Source organism: Struthio camelus, chromosome 1, assembly GCF_040807025.1.
Source record: "Struthio camelus isolate bStrCam1 chromosome 1, bStrCam1.hap1, whole genome shotgun sequence".
Lineage (NCBI taxonomy): Eukaryota > Metazoa > Chordata > Aves > Struthioniformes > Struthionidae > Struthio > Struthio camelus.
Window position 1 is genome coordinate 120,477,801 of NC_090942.1, and position 16,690 is coordinate 120,494,490.

Consider the following 16,690-nt stretch of genomic DNA (forward strand, 5'->3'; position numbering starts at 1 on the left):
GGCAGAGTAAGATGATCTGTGTGTGTCTTTCTGTTTTAATGAATAATGCCCATGCTTTTAAAATGTAGGTATTCAGACTAAAGTCTTTCAGAGGTCATGAAGTATACATGTAATAGTCTCGTAACATCAATAAATTAGCCAATTTATCATGCCAAAAATTTGCATATGAATATCCTTTCTCATGGGACTAGTCCCTTCTGTAAAATTCCGGAATCATTAGAGTCAGCAAGATGAAGACTCTAATGCATTTTTAATTTTTTGAAGTTCAGAATTAGGTGGCTGCTATGTACTTGGTGAGTATAGTTCCAGAGTGATTTTGTAAACAGCAGCATAGAAAACTGACAGGAATTGTTTAGTTCAAAGGCTATTTATGCAAGTTTTTGGGATTGCTTCTCCTTTCTTTCATGCACAGTGGCGTGTTTACTCTGAGCATTTTCAACAGTCTTCCTTCAGATATGTTGTATAAGCAGCACTTTAGGCTGGCCCCTAATTTATCTTGCGTTCTTCTCTCTTAGAAGAATGAGGCAAGTTAATATGACGGTAAGTAAGTGAGACATATTAGTGTGGTAGTAAATAAACTTTGCCTATGATCTCTATTGCCACTGTTTATATCTAGAAAAGGAGTTATGTTGTTAGAAAAAGTTAGGGATTATCTGAGAATGCTGTGTGTAGAAAAGGTCATTTGACTCGTTGTTCCCTTTTATAGCACTCAGGGGAATGTTGATGGAAACACTACTTTTTTTTTTTTTTTAGATTGTTCGTTATGTAAAAACATGTGTGTATGTAAAACTACCTGAGATACACAAGTGTTTGAGATCTTAGTCATGTTCATGTAATGGTATTGCAGTTACCAACTTGTTTTGAAAGTGTGTTTTTTTTTTTGGTGGTGTTTATTCGAACATTACACTTAATAATCACAGCCGGATTATAATCGGAGAAGCCACATGGCTTTGCTGGCCGGTATAAATGATTATGATGAGAACAGCATGCAGGCAGACTTGAACATAGAGTTCATATTTAGTCAAGATTTTAACACGTTACTATAATGGGAGTGCTTTTTCCATGAAAACATGGTACTGGATCCAAAGAAGGAGAAGAATTTAACACAGGATCAGTTTAAGGAGAATGGAGGTAGAGAATTTAAAAAAAAAAAAAAAAAAAAAAAGTGATCCAAACCTCAGTCTTCCTCTTCACACTCAGCAGTTGTCTATCTCTGCAGTCCCCTGAAATCATTGGGTATTTTCCTGTTTGATGCAAAAGCTCTTTAGTTGCTTATAGTTTTGCAGTTGCTCAGGGCAAACACAGTCAGTCTGAGCAGCTAATTGTTTGCCACCCTTTAAAGCCTGCTTGGGATCGGGGAAGTAGATGCTGTTTCCCCAAAGATGTTTGAAGAACTTGATTAGTAAGTAAGGAACTTAATAAGTTTAGATCATTCCTAACACATCAGGCAGATTGGGCTCACTGACAAGATGTGGTAATAAGACTTTTTAAAGCACAGTAGGAGGTCATGGTACTACTGGCCACATTTTATACAGTAGGCATACCAGTTGCATCATTTTCCTGAAAGATGGGAGGCCTTATTTCAGTTACACCTGCAACCTGATGTAGTTAAAAACCCCATCTTCAGCCTTCCAGGAGAATGCACTACCCAGTTGAATGTAGATGGAAATGTATCCAGATACTTCTTGGAAGGGTTCGTGTTCCCACTGAAACTGTGTCACTGACCAAGAAGACTTGGCTAACTTCTTGAAAGCAGAATTACTAGTTTTTTCTTGAAGTAATTACTAGGAGAAAGGGTAAGATAAAGAGGGCAAAATAGGGAGCGTGTTCCAGTTGTGGTAGTTTGGTAAACAAGGTATGGGTTTCAGATTACAATTTTTTTGTACCTTTGTCCATGTACTTGGTTGGTAATTTAAAACTATATTTTAAAAGCTCTTTTAATAACATTTACAAGGAAAATTTCATTTTTTTCTAGATGTAGACAAAGATACTGTGAACAGTAGTTCTAAGTCTACAAAAAGAAGTCCTACTGATGAAGGTCAAGATGAAATTCCTAGAAAAAAATCAAAGAAGAACAAGAAACACAAAAGCAAGAAGAAGAAGAAAAAGAAGAAGAAAAGGAAGAAAGAGAAAAAGCATAAAAAGCAGCCAAAAGAGTCAAAACTGAGCGCACGTCATGGAGAACATGCAAACTTACAGCCTGCGTCTCACTTGATGCCAGAGAATTCAAGCTCCAAACAGAGTATACAGCATGGAGGATCTGGAGATTCGAATCTGGCTGTTCACGTGCAGCCAGAAGAAATGTGCTTAAAAGTAAGTGAGGAGCTTGACAGACACGCTTTAGGACTTGATTCTCATTTGAGATCTGATTCTCAGCCACGTAAGGAAGATCTTGAAAGTGAGAAGGGAAATTTGTGTGCAGCACATCCTCAGTTTAATATAGAAAGCAGCAAATCTGATATCCAACAATATACTAGTATAACTCAAAGTAACATTTGCACTAGAGAAGAACAAATTAGTGTGTCTCACGAAAATATTTATCCTGTAGCTATTAATACGAGTGGAAAGGGTGAACTTCATGTTGATACTGGAAGTGATACATTGTCTAGCATCCCATCTGGAGTTGCCAATAAATCTGAACTTCAGAAAGATCCAGAAGTAGTAGAAGCACTAAAAGATTCAGAAGATATTCTGAAGTCGAAAGGCACTGGGGAAGCTTTCAGTACAACTCTTGAATCTGAGACCATGGAAGTGTTGAAATACTCAGAAGCAACTCTAAAATCTGCGGCACAGTTGGGAACAAAAGAATTAGAAACAAACTCGGAATCTGTGTCTTTGGCAAGTGATTTGACAACAATTCCTAATTCTGCAAACCAGGCAGATTTGAATACTGTGAAGTTAGCTCACGTATCTATGGCCATAGAAGAAGTGAAAATTCCAGAAGCGACAGAAGAATCTCTGCATATGGCAAACGTGAAAAGTGTAGAAGGATCTTTGGAACTAAGGAGTGTGCCTGGAACTTTGGAGCCAACCCTAAAGCCCTTAACTGTAGCTGATGATTTGAGAACGGCACAGCGGAGCCCCATGGAGAGTGTGGACGTCTTCCAAACAGCCTTGGAACCTGTAGCTATAATGGGGGATGTGAAAGATAAAAAAACAGACCCAGATACGGCTTTGCAACATGCTTTTAAAATACCTGTGGGAATGGCTTTAACCCAGGTGGAAGTGAAAAGTGCCGAAATACCCCTAGGACCAGGGGCTGTAACAAAGGTGAAAGACGTTGAACTGGCCAGCGGCTCTGTGCAGACAGAAAACGTGAAGGGTTTGGAAGAAGGTCTGGTAAAGACAAAAGCTTTGGACACAGTTGTGGAACCTGTGGGTATGATAGGAGCAAAAGATGTCAAAGTAGCTCAAGAACCTCTGCAAGTTGAAGTTACCAAAAGTTTGGAAGGAACCATTGGTTCTGCAGCATTGTTAAATGCTTCAGAGGTGGTCTTAGAGCCTGAAGAGACAGAATCTAGAGCTTTGGATAGAACCCAGGTGTTTGCAGTTCCAGCAGAAGTAACCAATGTGAATGTGGCTCAAGAACCTCTACAAATGGGAGATATGAAAAAAATCCAAGAGGCTAATGATTTGGAAACAACTTTTCAAGCTGTAGCTGTGACAGAGTTAAAAGCAACAGTGAGCCAAGAACCTCAGCAAACTAAAGATTCAGGAGCAGCTCTAAAATATGTGGTGGCAGAGGCAGAAGGATTAAAAGCAACATTAGAACCTGTAACAGTTATGGAGGCATTTGTCCCCAAAACAGCTTCAGAAATCCAGATGGTGGAGGGTTATAAAGGTCCACAAACAACTGTGGAAGTTGTGACGCTAGCTACAAAAAAAGCTATGGAAACGAATCAAACTGCTCTGCAACTGGAAAATAATACTTCAAAAATTTCAGAAGCGACTCTAAAGCCTGGAGCTGTAGCAGAGGCAAAAGATTCAGAAGGAAGTTCGTTATTGAGACAAAGAGAGGACTTGAGAGACTCAAGATCTGAGAGCGAGTCAAATGTGAAAGGTTTCGAAGCAGCTCCTCTTTCTTTTCAGAAGGAAGATGTGAAAGGTCCAGGAGGAATCATAAGACCAATGGCAATGCTAGAAGGAAAAACTTCAGAAACAACTTCACTGTCTTTGCAAACAGATGATATGAAAGCTTCAGAAGGAGCCCTGAAATATGGGGCTCTGACCACAGGTTTAGCAGCAGCACTAGATTCGGCAGTGGAGTCAAAAGGTTCAGAAATAAATCTGGGTTGTACGGCAGGAGTAGAAGCACCTTCTGATGCCGGTTTCCCAGCTGTGAAAATCGGAAATGAAAAGCATTTGGAAAGAAGCATAGGTACTGTGAGAGCAGTGGAGAGTCTGGAAACGACCTTAGTACCTATAGCAGAGACGGAAGGGAAAGATTCAGAAGCAGTCCTTGACGGCGCCAGGACAGGGGTGAAAACATCTTCATCACATCTGCAGACTGAAGATGTGAAAGATTTAGGAGGAGATCCAGAGTCTTTGGGTATAGCAAAGATGAAAGCTTTGGAAGCAGTCTTTCAGCCTGCGCCCCTTGCAAGGGCAAAGGGTATAGGAGAAAATGTAGGTTCTGAAGCCAAAATTGGCACCCAAGTTTTGGAAGCAAGTCCAGGACGTCTGGCCTTAGAAAGTTCAGAAAGAACTCCTGAATCTCCATTTGCACATGTAAGCATGGAGCCCATTACAAAGTCTGAGGCACTGGCAGAAGTGACACATTTGAAAACTGCAGCAGAGACAGAACCAAAACCTGTGGAAACAATTGTTGAGCCTCTTGTTACAAGCAAAACAAAGAGTTCGGTCTCTTCGCAGCCTGAAGTCTTGACAGATAGAGAGTTGGAGATAACCTCACAGACTGAGATGACAAGGGAGATGAAGGATTCTGAAATAGCTACTGGACCTGCCATTGTAAAAATGAGACATTTAGACAACTTGCCAGAAGTTGAGGCAGTTTTAGAGGTAAAAGATGCGGAAGCAAGTTCAAAAACTTTGCACTTAACAGAAGTGAAAAATTTGGAAATGGCTGTGGGATCTAAAACGAAGTCACTCATGCAGGACTTGGGAACAACCGTAGAATCTGAGGTGGCTGCAGAAGTAAAAGATTCTGAAGTTCCTCCAGAAGATCTGAACAAAGCAAAGGTGAAGAACAAAGAAGCAGTACTGGAACGTGTGCAAACAGTGATGGTGGAAACTTTGGAAGAAAATTCAAAATCTCTGCACGTGGAAGAATTGGAAACAACTGTGGAATATGAAACTGGAAGTAAGCCAGAAAAATCTGAAGGAGTAATAGAATCCAAGACTGTTAAAGCAGTAGAATATTCCAGAACAGCTCCAGAATCTCTGCAGACACCAACAGTGGGCGATACAGAAGGAGTATTAGAATCTTTACCCAGAGTTGAAGAAAAAATTGCGGCATCAGAAGTAGTGACAGAAGTGAGAAACTCGAAAGGAACTTTGGAATCTAAGGTTTCAACAGATGTGAGAAATCAGGGACCTACTGTAGAGTATATAATTGCAACAAGACGGACAGGTACAAAAAAAGTTGAGTCTTCACATATTATCAGCGTAAAAGATTTTGAAGAAGCTTCAGGAACGGATAAAGGAGTGAAAGTAAAATATTTGGAGGCAGCATCAGAAGCTAGAGAAAAGAGTTTTTTGCAAAGTACAAAAGAACCTGCGGTAGCAGAAAGGAAAGATTCTGGAAGAGTCGCAGAACCTGAGGGTACCCAAGGTTTGGAAGCTTCCCAAAAATCTGAAGAAGTAGGGATGATGAATGTTTTAAGAGATGCTTCAGAAACATTCACCAGAGCAAAACAGCTTTCGGAAGCTGTTTCAGAGTCTTTACACACTGAAAAGCCAGAACATCTGCAAGTAGTTCCAGACGCCAAACCTGCTGCAGAACAGAAAAGTGCAGAAGAGGCTCCAGAAATCTTGAGTGCTGCTGAAATGAAATCTTCTGAAGCAGTTCCAAAAACAGGGGATGTGAAAGATCTGGAAACAGTGCTAGAACGTGAAGAAGCAGCAGAAGTACAGTATTCAGAAGTGGTACAGTGTCAGCAAATGGAGGATGTAAGAGTTCCAGAACAAACTCAGGAACGTGAGATACAGGTTGAGAAGGAAGATACAGAACAAACTGTACCACCTGAGCCTTTGATAGAAGTAAATGGTAGGCAGACTACTGAAGCATCAGTGGCAGGTCCAGAAGCAGCTTTTAGTTCTTTACATGCAGCAGATGGAAAAGACTCAGCAGCAACTCCTGAATCTGTAAAACACTTGGAAGCTGGTCCAGCTGATGTGGCAGAGACACAAGATTTGGAAGCAGCTCCAACACCTGAGGCTACTGTAGAGCTGAAAGATTCAGGAGCAGCTGCAGGATCAGAGGCAGAGACAAAAGATTTGGAAGCAGCTCTGAGACCTGAGACTGTTACAGAAGAAGTTCCAGTGCTGGTGGCAGAGGCAAGCGAGTCAGAAGAAACTCCACAGGCTGAGGCTGTGAAAGAAGCAGCTCCAGGGCAGGCGGAAGAAGCAAGAGATTCAGAAACATCTGATGTGCAACCTGATGTGGCAGCACGGATGAGAGAGACTCTGATGAGACTTGAGAAAGTTTTTGAAAAAAGCCACAGAAGTGATAAAAAACACGATGCGAAGAAACTAAAAAGGAGTCGTTCAAAGTCTCATTCCAGGTCTAAGAAGAGGAAAAAAAAATCAAGGTCAAGTTCTACTTCCAGGCGTTTGACCTCTAAAAGAGCACGTTCTAGGAGCAGAAACTATTCAGATTCCAGAAAAAAGCATTCCAAATCTAGATCCCGGTCTGTGGAGAAGAGAGAGAGGAGGGTGTCTTCCCGGAGGTCCAGGCGCAGACGTTCCAGGTCCTCAGACCGCTACAGGTCTAAATCCAGATCAGCAGAAAAGAGAGGGAGCAGATTGTCCTCTGGGAGGTCCAGGCGTAGACGTTCCAGGTCCTCTGACCGCTACCGGTCTAAATCCAGATCAGTGGAAAAGAGCAGACTGTCCTCTAGAAGGTCCAGGCGCAGGCGTTCAAGGTCTTCAGACCGCTACCGGTCTAAATCCAGATCAGTGGAAAAAAGGCTGTCCTCCCGAAGATCTGGCCGCAGGCGTTCCAGGTCCTCTGACCGCTACCGGTCTAAATCCAGATCAGTGGAAAAGAGCAGACTGTCCTCTAGAAGGTCCAGGCGCAGGCGTTCTAGGTCTTCGGACCGCTACCGGTCTAAATCCAGATCAGTGGAAAAAAGGCTGTCCTCCCGAAGATCTGGCCGCAGGCGTTCCAGGTCCTCTGACCGCTACCGGTCTAAATCCAGATCAGTAGAAAAAAGGCTGTCCTCCCGAAGGTCTGGCCGCAGACGTTCCAGGTCTTCGGACCGCTACCGGTCTAAATCCAGGTCAGCAGAAAAGAGACTATCCTCCTGGAGGTCCCGACGCAGACGTTCCAGGTCGTCTGACCGTTCTAAATCTAGATCCAGGTCTTCAGAAAAGAGAGGGGGCAAAGAATATTCCTGGAGGTTCAGACACAGAGGGTCTGGTTCATCTGATCGTTCAAAATCTAGGTCTAGGTCAGTTGAAAAGAGGAGTCGGAAGGCATCTCAGCGGAGGTCTAAACGTCAGCGCTCAAAGTCCTCTGACCGTTACAAGTCTCGATCCAGATCGGTAGAAAAAAAAGATCGGAAGCAATCATCACGGAAGTCTAAACGTCAGCGCTCAAAGTCCTCTGATCGCTACAAGTCTAGATCCAAATCAGTGGAAAAAAAGAAGGAGTCTTCAAGAAAATCTAAGCGTCGCCGCTCAAAGTCTTCTGAACGTTATAAGTCTAGATCGAGGTCTGTTGAAAAAAAGCGCAAGGAATCTTCAAAGAAATCCAAACGGAAACGCTCTAAATCCTCTGACAGTGTTAAATCAAGGTCCAAATCTGTCGAAAAAAGAGAGACCAAGTTATCCTCAGTAAAGTGCAGTAATAAGCACATTGAGTCTTGTGAACATCTTGAGACAAGAACTAAATCTCCTGAAAAAATAGATGGTCCTGAACCTTCTTTGACATCTGAAGGCAGCTCCTCCAAATCCTCTGATGGTCCCGTGTCGATGGCTTTGCCTGCTGAAAAGGTAAATGGTCCAGAGCTGCCGCTGACATCTGAAAGCGGATCTTCCAAAACTTTAGATAGCCTTGAGACAAGATCCTCCTCTATTGAAAAAACAGAGGATCTGCAGCCTACCGTGTTGTCTGAACTTGAAAGCTCCAAAGGCCCAGATGACCAGGAATTGGGATCCATGCCTGCGGAAAAAACACAGGTTTCTGAGCTTTCTCTGACAAGTGAAAATGGGTGTTCCACCACCCTTTATAACTATGACTCTGGATCCACACCAGCTGAAAAAACAGTGGCTCTGGAGTCTTCAGCACTACCTGAACTTCCATGTTCCACGTCCAAGTCAAGATCCTCATCTGTTGAAAAAAGAGAGGATCCAAAGCCGCCTCTGGTAGCAGATTTTCCGCTCTGCACATCCCCTGAAAATGAATTGAGGTCTACATCTCTCAAAAAAATACAGGATCCAGAGCCTCTTCGGGCATTTGAAAGTGGATGCTCTGTGTCTTCTGATGCTTGCAACTCAATTTCCTTGTCCTTGGAAAAAACAGAGGTTCAAGGATCTTCTCTGATGTCTGAAAGTGCGGTCTCTGACTTTACTGATGGTCATGAAGTGAGACCTATCCCTGCTGAAAAAACAGAGCTTCAGAAGTTTTTGCAAGTACCTGAAAGTGGATCTTCTAAATTGGCTGACAGCCCTCAGCCAAGGTCACTGTCTTTTGAAACAGCAGTGGTTCAGGACACCAGACTTGCATGTTCCAAGTTCCCTGATGTCCATGAGTCTGCCTCCTTGCCTATTGAAAAAGGCAGGATGCAGGAGCCTTCCCTGGCTTCTGACAGTGGATGCTCCAAGTCTCCTGATAGACACGAATCAGGATCCTGCTTTGCTGCAAAACCAGAGGAGCTTTCATTGATGTTGGAAGGTGGGTCCTTCAAGTCACCTGACGGAAATGAATTAGGATCCTTATCTAGTGAAAAAGTAGAGGCTCTAGATGCTTCTCTGTCATCTGAACGTGCTCCCGTTGAGGTCTCGGATGACCTAATGTCAGCTCCATCTTTAGAAAAAGTGCAGGAGGTTGTTACGGCAGCTGTAGGGGAAAGCTACCAGTCTTCCGAAGTTCATGAGTCGACATCATCTGTTGACAAAGATCTAGGCAGTCTGGAATCTTCACAGGTACTTGAAATTGGCTGCTCTGAATCTTCTCAAATCTGTGGATCCCTGCCAGCTGAAAAAAGAGAGAGTATAGAATCTTTTTCGACATCTAAAAGTGGATTTCCCATGTGCCATGATGGCCATGAGTCAAAATACAATTTTTTGGAGAAACTGGAAGGTGCAGAACTGTCAGTGGCATCTGAACGTAGGTATTCTGCATTTCCAGAAGGCCATGAATTGAGATCCACTGCAGCTGAAGAGTTAAATATACAAAAACCTTCTCTTCTGCTGGCAAGTGGATCCTCGGAATCCACTGATGTTTGTCAGTCAGTAAGCACTCTTAATGAAAAACTAGATTCCCAGATGCCTTCTCTGACATCTGAAGATGGACTTTTCCTCTTGCCTGATAGTCATGAGTTGAGACCTATCCCTGCTGAAAGAGTGGAAGTGCAAAAGTCGTATTTGGCCTCTGAACTTGGATGCACTGTATCTCCTGATGGCCACAAGTTGAGATCTGCCTCTGAAGAAATACGGGTGCAGGAGCCGTCTCTGATGCTGGAAAGTAGATGTTCCATTTCCTCTGACGGCCCTCAGTTGATATCTGCCCCTGCAGAGAGAGTTGAGGTGGAGGAGTCTTCTCAAATGTCTGAAAACGAATACACAATGTCTCTTGATGACCAGCAGTTGAGATCAGCCGCTGTTGAAAAACGAGAGGTACGGGAACCTTATCTGACACCTGAAGGAAGGTGTTCAGTCTCCCCTCAGAGCCAGGAGTTGCTGTCATCCCCTGCTGAAAAGGTAGAGGTGCAAGAGTCTTTGACATCTGAAAATGAATGTGCTGTATCGTGGGAGGGCCAGGAGCTGAGATCTAGCTCTCTTGAAAAAGTAAAGATGCAGGAACCGTGTGTAACGCCTGACAAAGAATATGCTGTCGTCCCTGAAGATCAAGAATTGCCATCTTCCCTTGCTGAAAAAGCAGAGGTACAGGAGTGTTCTTTGCTGTCTGAAAACGAGTATGCTGTATCCCCGGAGGACCAGGAGTTGAGAGCCAGCCCTGCTGAAAAAGTAGAGGTGCAGGAACCTTCTCTGACATCTGACAACGAATATGCCATATTCCCTGAAGGCCAGGAATTACAGTCTACCCTTGTGGAAAAAACAGTGGTGCAGGAGCCTTCTCTCATATCTGACAGTGAATATGCTGCATCCCCTGAAGGTGAAAAAACAGAGGTACAGGAGTGTTCTCTGCTATCGGAAAATGAGTATGTTTTGTCCCCGGAAGGCCGGGATTTGACATCCAGCCCTGTTGAAAAAGAAGAGTCGGAGGAACCTTCTGAAACATCTGAAAGTGAAAGTTCAATGTCCACTGATAGCCAGGAGTTGCAATCTACTCTTGCTGAAAAAGCAGAGGTGCAGGAGCTGTCTCTGATGTCTGAAGGTGAATGTACTATGTCCCCTGAAGGTCAGGAGTTGCAGTCTAGCCCTCCTGAAAAAGGAGAGACTAAGGAGCCTTCTCTGACATCTGAAAACGAACATGCTCTGTCCCCCGAAGGCTACGAATTAAGACTGACCCATGATGAGAAAGTAGAGGATATGGATTCTTCTTTGACGTCTGAAAACGATCATCTTTTGTCTTTTGAGGGTCAGGAGTTAAGATTCACCCCTGTTCAGAAAGCAGATGTGCAGGAGCATTCTCTGACACCTGAAAGTGAACGTTCAGCATCCCCTGATGGCCAGGAGTTGAGATCCCCCCTTGTTGAAAAAGTAGGTGGTCTGGAACAGTCTTTGACATTAAATGATAAATCCTCCATGTCCCCTGATGGTAGTGACTTGAAATCCGTCCCTGTTGAAAAAATGGAGGATGGGATGCCTTCTTTAATGCCTGAAAGTGGATGCTTCATGTCCCCTGATGGCTACAGTGTGAAATCTGCCCCTGGTGAAGAAGCAGGAGATCTAGAGCCCTCTTTGACATCTGAATGTAGGCGTTCCACGTCCCCTGATCATGATGGCCATGAGCTGAAATCTCCCATGGAAGAAGAGGGTATGGAATCGTCTTTGACTTCTGACCATAGGAGATCCGTGTCCCCTGATGGGCATGACGTGAAATCTACCATGGATGAAGAAATAGAAGATATGGAGCCGTCTTTGACATCTGAACGTAGACATTCCACATCCCCTGATGAGCATGAATCAAGATCTACCACTGGTGAAGAAGCAGAGTACCCGGAGCCACCTTTGACAGTTGAACGTAGACACTCCATGTCTTCTGATGGCCGTGAGTCGAGGTCTACCACTGGTGAAGAAATAGAGGATGTGGAACCCTCCTTGACAGCTGAACGTAGACATTCCACATCCTCTGATGAGCATGAGTCGAGGTCTACCACTGGTGAGGAGGTAGAGGATGTGGAGCCGTCTTTGACAACTGAACGCAGACACTCCACGTCCTCTGATGAGCATGAGTCGAGGTCAACCACTGGTGAAGATGTAGAGGATGCAGAGCCCTCTTTAACGGCTGAACTTAGAGGCTCTGTGTCTCCTGATGGACGTGAATCGAGGTCTACCACTGGTGAAGAAGTAGAGGACGTGGAGCTCTCTTTGACAGCTGAACGTAGACACTCCACATCCTCCGATGAGCATGAGTCGAGATCTACCACTGGTGAAGAAGTAGAGGATGTGGAGCCCTCTTTGACAACTGGACGTAGGCACTCCACGTCCTCTGATGAGCATGAGTCGAGGTCTACCACTGGTGAGGAGGTAGAGGATATGGAGCCGTGTTTGACAGCTGAACATAGACGCTCTACATCCCCTGATGGGCGTGAATCGAGATCTACCACTGGTGAAGAAGTAGAGGATGCGGAGCCCTCCTTGACAGCTGAACGTAGACACTCCACATCCTCTGATGAGCATGAGTCGAGGTCTACCACTGGTGAGGAGGTAGAGGATGTGGAGCCCTCTTTGACAGCTGATCATGAGCACCAGGAGTCGCTTTCCATGCCTGTTGAAAAGCTGGAGGGACAGGATTCTTCCTTTGTGCCCGAAAGTAGGCGTTCTGAGTCTTCTGAACGTGAGAAATCTAGATCCAAATCTGTTGAAAAAGCATCTGACAAAGAGTCTTCACGAAGATCTAGAAGCAGACGCTCAAAATCTCTTACTCGCCAAAAGAGTCGATCGACATCCGTTGAAAAAATAGCAGACAAAGAGTCTTCGCGAAGATCTAGACGTAGACGCTCCAGGTCCACCGCTCGCCAAAAGAGTAAGTCCACATCTGTTGAAAAAACAACTGAAAAAGAATCTTCACGGAGATCTAGACGTAGACGCTCCAGGTCCACCGCTCGCCAAAGGAGTCAATCGACATCTGTTGAAAAAACAACTGACAAAGAATCTTCACGGAGATCTAGACGTAAACGCTCCAGATCCACAGCTCGCCAAAGGAGTCGGTCCAAATCTGTTGAAAAAACAGCTGACAAGGAGTCTTCACGGAGGTCTAGAAGCAGACGTTCCAGGTCTTCTCAGCGCAGATCCCAGAGGTATGATACAGAATCTCGCTCTAGACGGAATCGCTCCAGATCAGTAACACGCAGAAGAGCATCAAGATCAAAATCTAATCGTCGTTCTCGATCTAGCTCACTGTCTCGTTCAAGGCACAGGAGGAGGAGTAGGTCAAGATCAACGTCAAGAAGAAGGCGTTCTTTATCAAGAGACAGACGTAAAAGATCTCAAAGAAACAGATCAAGATCTACTGATAGAAGGAGGAGGAGATCAGATTCAAGAGATCGTAGAATATCACTCAGGTTACGTAGCAGGAGTCGAACACCTGTTCGTCAAAGGCGATCAAGGTCAAGAGGAAGAAGACGGAGCTCTAGTAGGTCACCGATTCGACTACGGCGATCAAGATCTTCAGGGAGAAGAAGATGTTACAGCAGATCACCTGATCGTCGAAGGTCCAGGTCGTCTGAACGGTTTTCAAGCAGGTCACCTAAGCGTCTTACAGACTTGGGTAAGTAATAATTTTGTCCTTAATAATTCCATGATGAGGCAGTACTGATTGGTTTAAATGCAACCTCGTTTTAACACATCTCTGTAGCATTCATAAGGAATTTCTTGAATTGCTGTTAGGCAGCAACTTTTGATGAGACAGCTTTTCTGTTGGAACTGAATCAGTGGTTACCACTTGGATGAAAATTGCACTTAAAGCAGAGATATATCTTTGTTTTAAAGCTTTTATGCAAAGGTAGTCTGCTGTAGTCTTGAGGAATGCTGTTCGTTGTAATGTTTGAAAAAGGCCCAAATATTCTCTGTAAGAGAGTTGTGAATTGCTAGTTTGTTTTTACTGAGAACAAACTGGACATGAAAGAACACGCAAAAGTAAATGCCAGTAGAGAGTTCCATCATCAGCTGTAATGCTTGTTTCCCTTACTGCCTTGCTGCTTTTCCACTCTTATTTTTGCTACTCACAGCTTTGCTATATGAAGAGGGACGTTGTTGAACTATTAAGTGTGTGATATAGAGGATTTATTGGCTATGGCCCGTATTTTATGGGCTTGAAAAAGGTCTGCTTTTTTCTTCATTGTACTCGTGAATCTTGAGGTGAGCTTCCCTGTACTGTGATCATTTCTACTCAGGTTACCTTTTCAGAGACTCCTAATTGAATTATACTCTTAATTCCACAGTGTAGGTAAGTAGGCATACTTTCTCTTCTTAACCAGAGTAAATTAGTAGTAACACAGATGCAGCTAGCTAGTTTCTACCTTGGTTTGGTACAGGTCGGTACTGTGTCACTAGCAACCTTGCTCTGGGCATTTGTAGGTTGAGGTTTATTTGCAGGTGTGGCTTCAGGCTGCTAGCATATGCCAAATGCTAGAGAGCTTATGGTAAGGAATTGAATTTTGGATCAAGACTTTTCAGTTCTCATCCTTGTGCTACATAGGAATGTGGAACATTCAAACTCTGCTGAAGATATGACCATAAACTGGCAACAGGGACAGTGTTCTTCAGACATCTATTGTGTGACTGGGGAGACTTGGAGGGGGAGGGGAGGGGAAGAAAAGTAGCTAGATAATGTACGTTAGGAACAGTGTTGCGTTTTTATTTCATTGGATCTGTGATAGCTTTCCTAAAACCACAAAGCTTTAGTTTCACAGATTCCTTTCCGAAGAATAGGAAACCATTTTGAGTATAATAAGTTAGTTGATATTCTTCCATTTCTTTTACTTCTGGATAATTAAGACCATTTGCTCAAAGGCTGTAAGAAACTCTCATATATGTCCATCATACAGTAAATGAAGTGCTATTTTTCTGGTCCTCTGCCCAGTCTGGAATACCTTTGTCTTTGTTTCTTACGTGATATGCTTCATTTTCCACTTGGCTTTAGACTTTGCTGTGGTCATAGGCATGTCAGTTATGCCTGCTGATGTCAGGGTAGATTTATGCTAAGAACTTCGTGGAAGGGATGCTGTTTCTGGAAAAAATTCCCGAACCCATCTGATGCAGAAATGAAAGTGAAAATCCTAATGAACTGCATTGGTCTACTGTGATTGGAGGAAGAGGGGCCTTGTGGTTTTCTTAGATACTACGTTTCATGAGGAGAAATGAGGGTCCTGTTCGGAGAGTTGAGCCCTCCTATGGGTAGTGTGAGAATGGGCCCCCTTTTGTGGAGCTCAGGTTCTGTTTCTTTCAGTTCTCTCTCATAGAGTTAGCATGGAAGTCCCTCTACCAGCAGTACTTTTGTGCAGAACATGAGAATTAATGGGCAGCTTTGAATCTGCCTTTGATTACTCAGCAAATTATAGATATATACCTGTATTTAGTATTTTTGTAAAGCTATTTGCTTGCAGAGGCGGTGGTAACTCATTTGCAAACTGTGAGATCAGACAGGAGCACACAGAATCACAGAATGGTTGAGGTTGGAAGGGACCTCTGGAGATCATCTAGTCCAACCTCCCTGCTCAAGCAGGGTCCTCTAGAGCGTATTTCCCAGGATCACATCCAGACAGGTTTTGAATATCTCCAGGGAAGGAGACTCCACTACCCACTCCACCCTCACAGTGAAGAAGTTTTTTCTCAGGTTTAGGTGGAACTTCCTGTGGTTCAGTTTCTGCCCGTTGCGTCTCGTCCTGTCGCTGGGTGCCACGGAGAAGAGACTGGCCTCATCCTCTTGACACCCCCTTCAGATACTTAAACACGTTGATGGGATTGCCTCTCAGTCTTCTCTTCTCCAGGCTGAACAGGCCCAGCTCTGTCAGCCTTTCCTCAGAGGAGAGATGTTCCCGTCCCCTAATTATTTTTGTAGCCCTCCGCTGGACTCTCGCCAGGAGTGCCATGTCTCTCTTGTACTGGGGAGCCCAGAATTGGACACAGTACTCCAGGGGAGGCCTCCCCAGGGCTGAGGAGAGGGGCAGGATCACCTCCCTCCACCTGCTGGCAACAATCTTCCTAATGTAGCCCAGGATACCATTGGCCTTCTTGGCCGCAAGGGCACGTTGCTGGCTCATGCTTAACTTGTTGTCCCCCAGGACTCCCAGGTCCCTCTCTGCAGAGCTACTTTCCAGCAGGTCGACCCCCAATCAGTACTGGTGCATGGGATTATTCCTGCCTAGGTGCAGGACCCTGCACTTGCCTTTGTTGAACTTCAGGAGGAAGTTCGCCCTCTCCGCCCAGCTCTCCAGCCTGCCCAGGTCCCTCTGAATGGCAGCGCAGCCTTCTGCTGTGTCAGCCACTCCCCCCAGTTTAGTATCATCAGCAAACTTGCTGAGAGTGCCCTCTGTGCCTTCCTCCAGGTCCTTGATGAATAAGTTAAGAACAGTACTGGGCCTAGTATTGGCCCCTGGGGGACACCACTAGATACGGGCCTCCAACCAGACTCTCTGCCACTGATCGCAACCCTCTGAGCTCTGCCAGTCAACGAGTTTTCAGTCTGCCTCACTGTCCACTCATCCAGCCCACGCTTCCTGAGCTTGCCTATGAGGATGCGATGGGAGAGAGTGTCAAAAGCCTTGCGGAAGTCCAGGGAGACAGCATCCACTGCTCTCCCCTCATCTGCCCAGCCAGTTGTTCCATCATAGAAGGCTATCAGATTGGTCAAGCATGATTTCCCTTGGGTGAATCCATGCTGACTACTCTGGATCACCTTCTTGTCCTCCAGATGCTTAGTGAGGACCTCCAGGATGAGCTGCTCCATCACCTTTCCCGGGATGGAGGTGAGGCTGACAGGCCTGTAGTTCCCTGGCTCTTCCTTCTTGCCCTTTTGGAAGGCTGGGGTGACACTGGCTTTCTTAGTACACACAAAACATTTTATTTCCATTCCCTATTCTTGTGCTATGGCCACACGTGCTTTTTTGTTTGATAAAGCAAAATACTCTTCTACTAATGTTTTTGTGTGTAATTGTAT

General features: G+C 44.5%; 1 protein-coding gene across 6 annotated transcripts in view; it reads left to right on the forward strand.

The window, feature by feature from the left end:
- The window catches only part of SON (SON DNA and RNA binding protein), a 43,986-nt gene that overhangs the window by 2,820 nt on the left and 24,476 nt on the right, over window positions 1–16,690 (forward strand). For all 6 annotated transcript variants that reach the window (XR_011135389.1, XR_011135390.1, XR_011135388.1 and 3 more), the window contains one exon: window positions 1,976–13,300. Coding sequence is in view for 3 of the 6 variants with exons in the window: in XM_068912926.1 (XP_068769027.1) it covers window positions 1,976–13,300 (11,325 nt within the window). In the remaining 3 variants the exon portion in view is untranslated. The remainder of the gene's footprint in view (window positions 1–1,975; window positions 13,301–16,690) is intronic.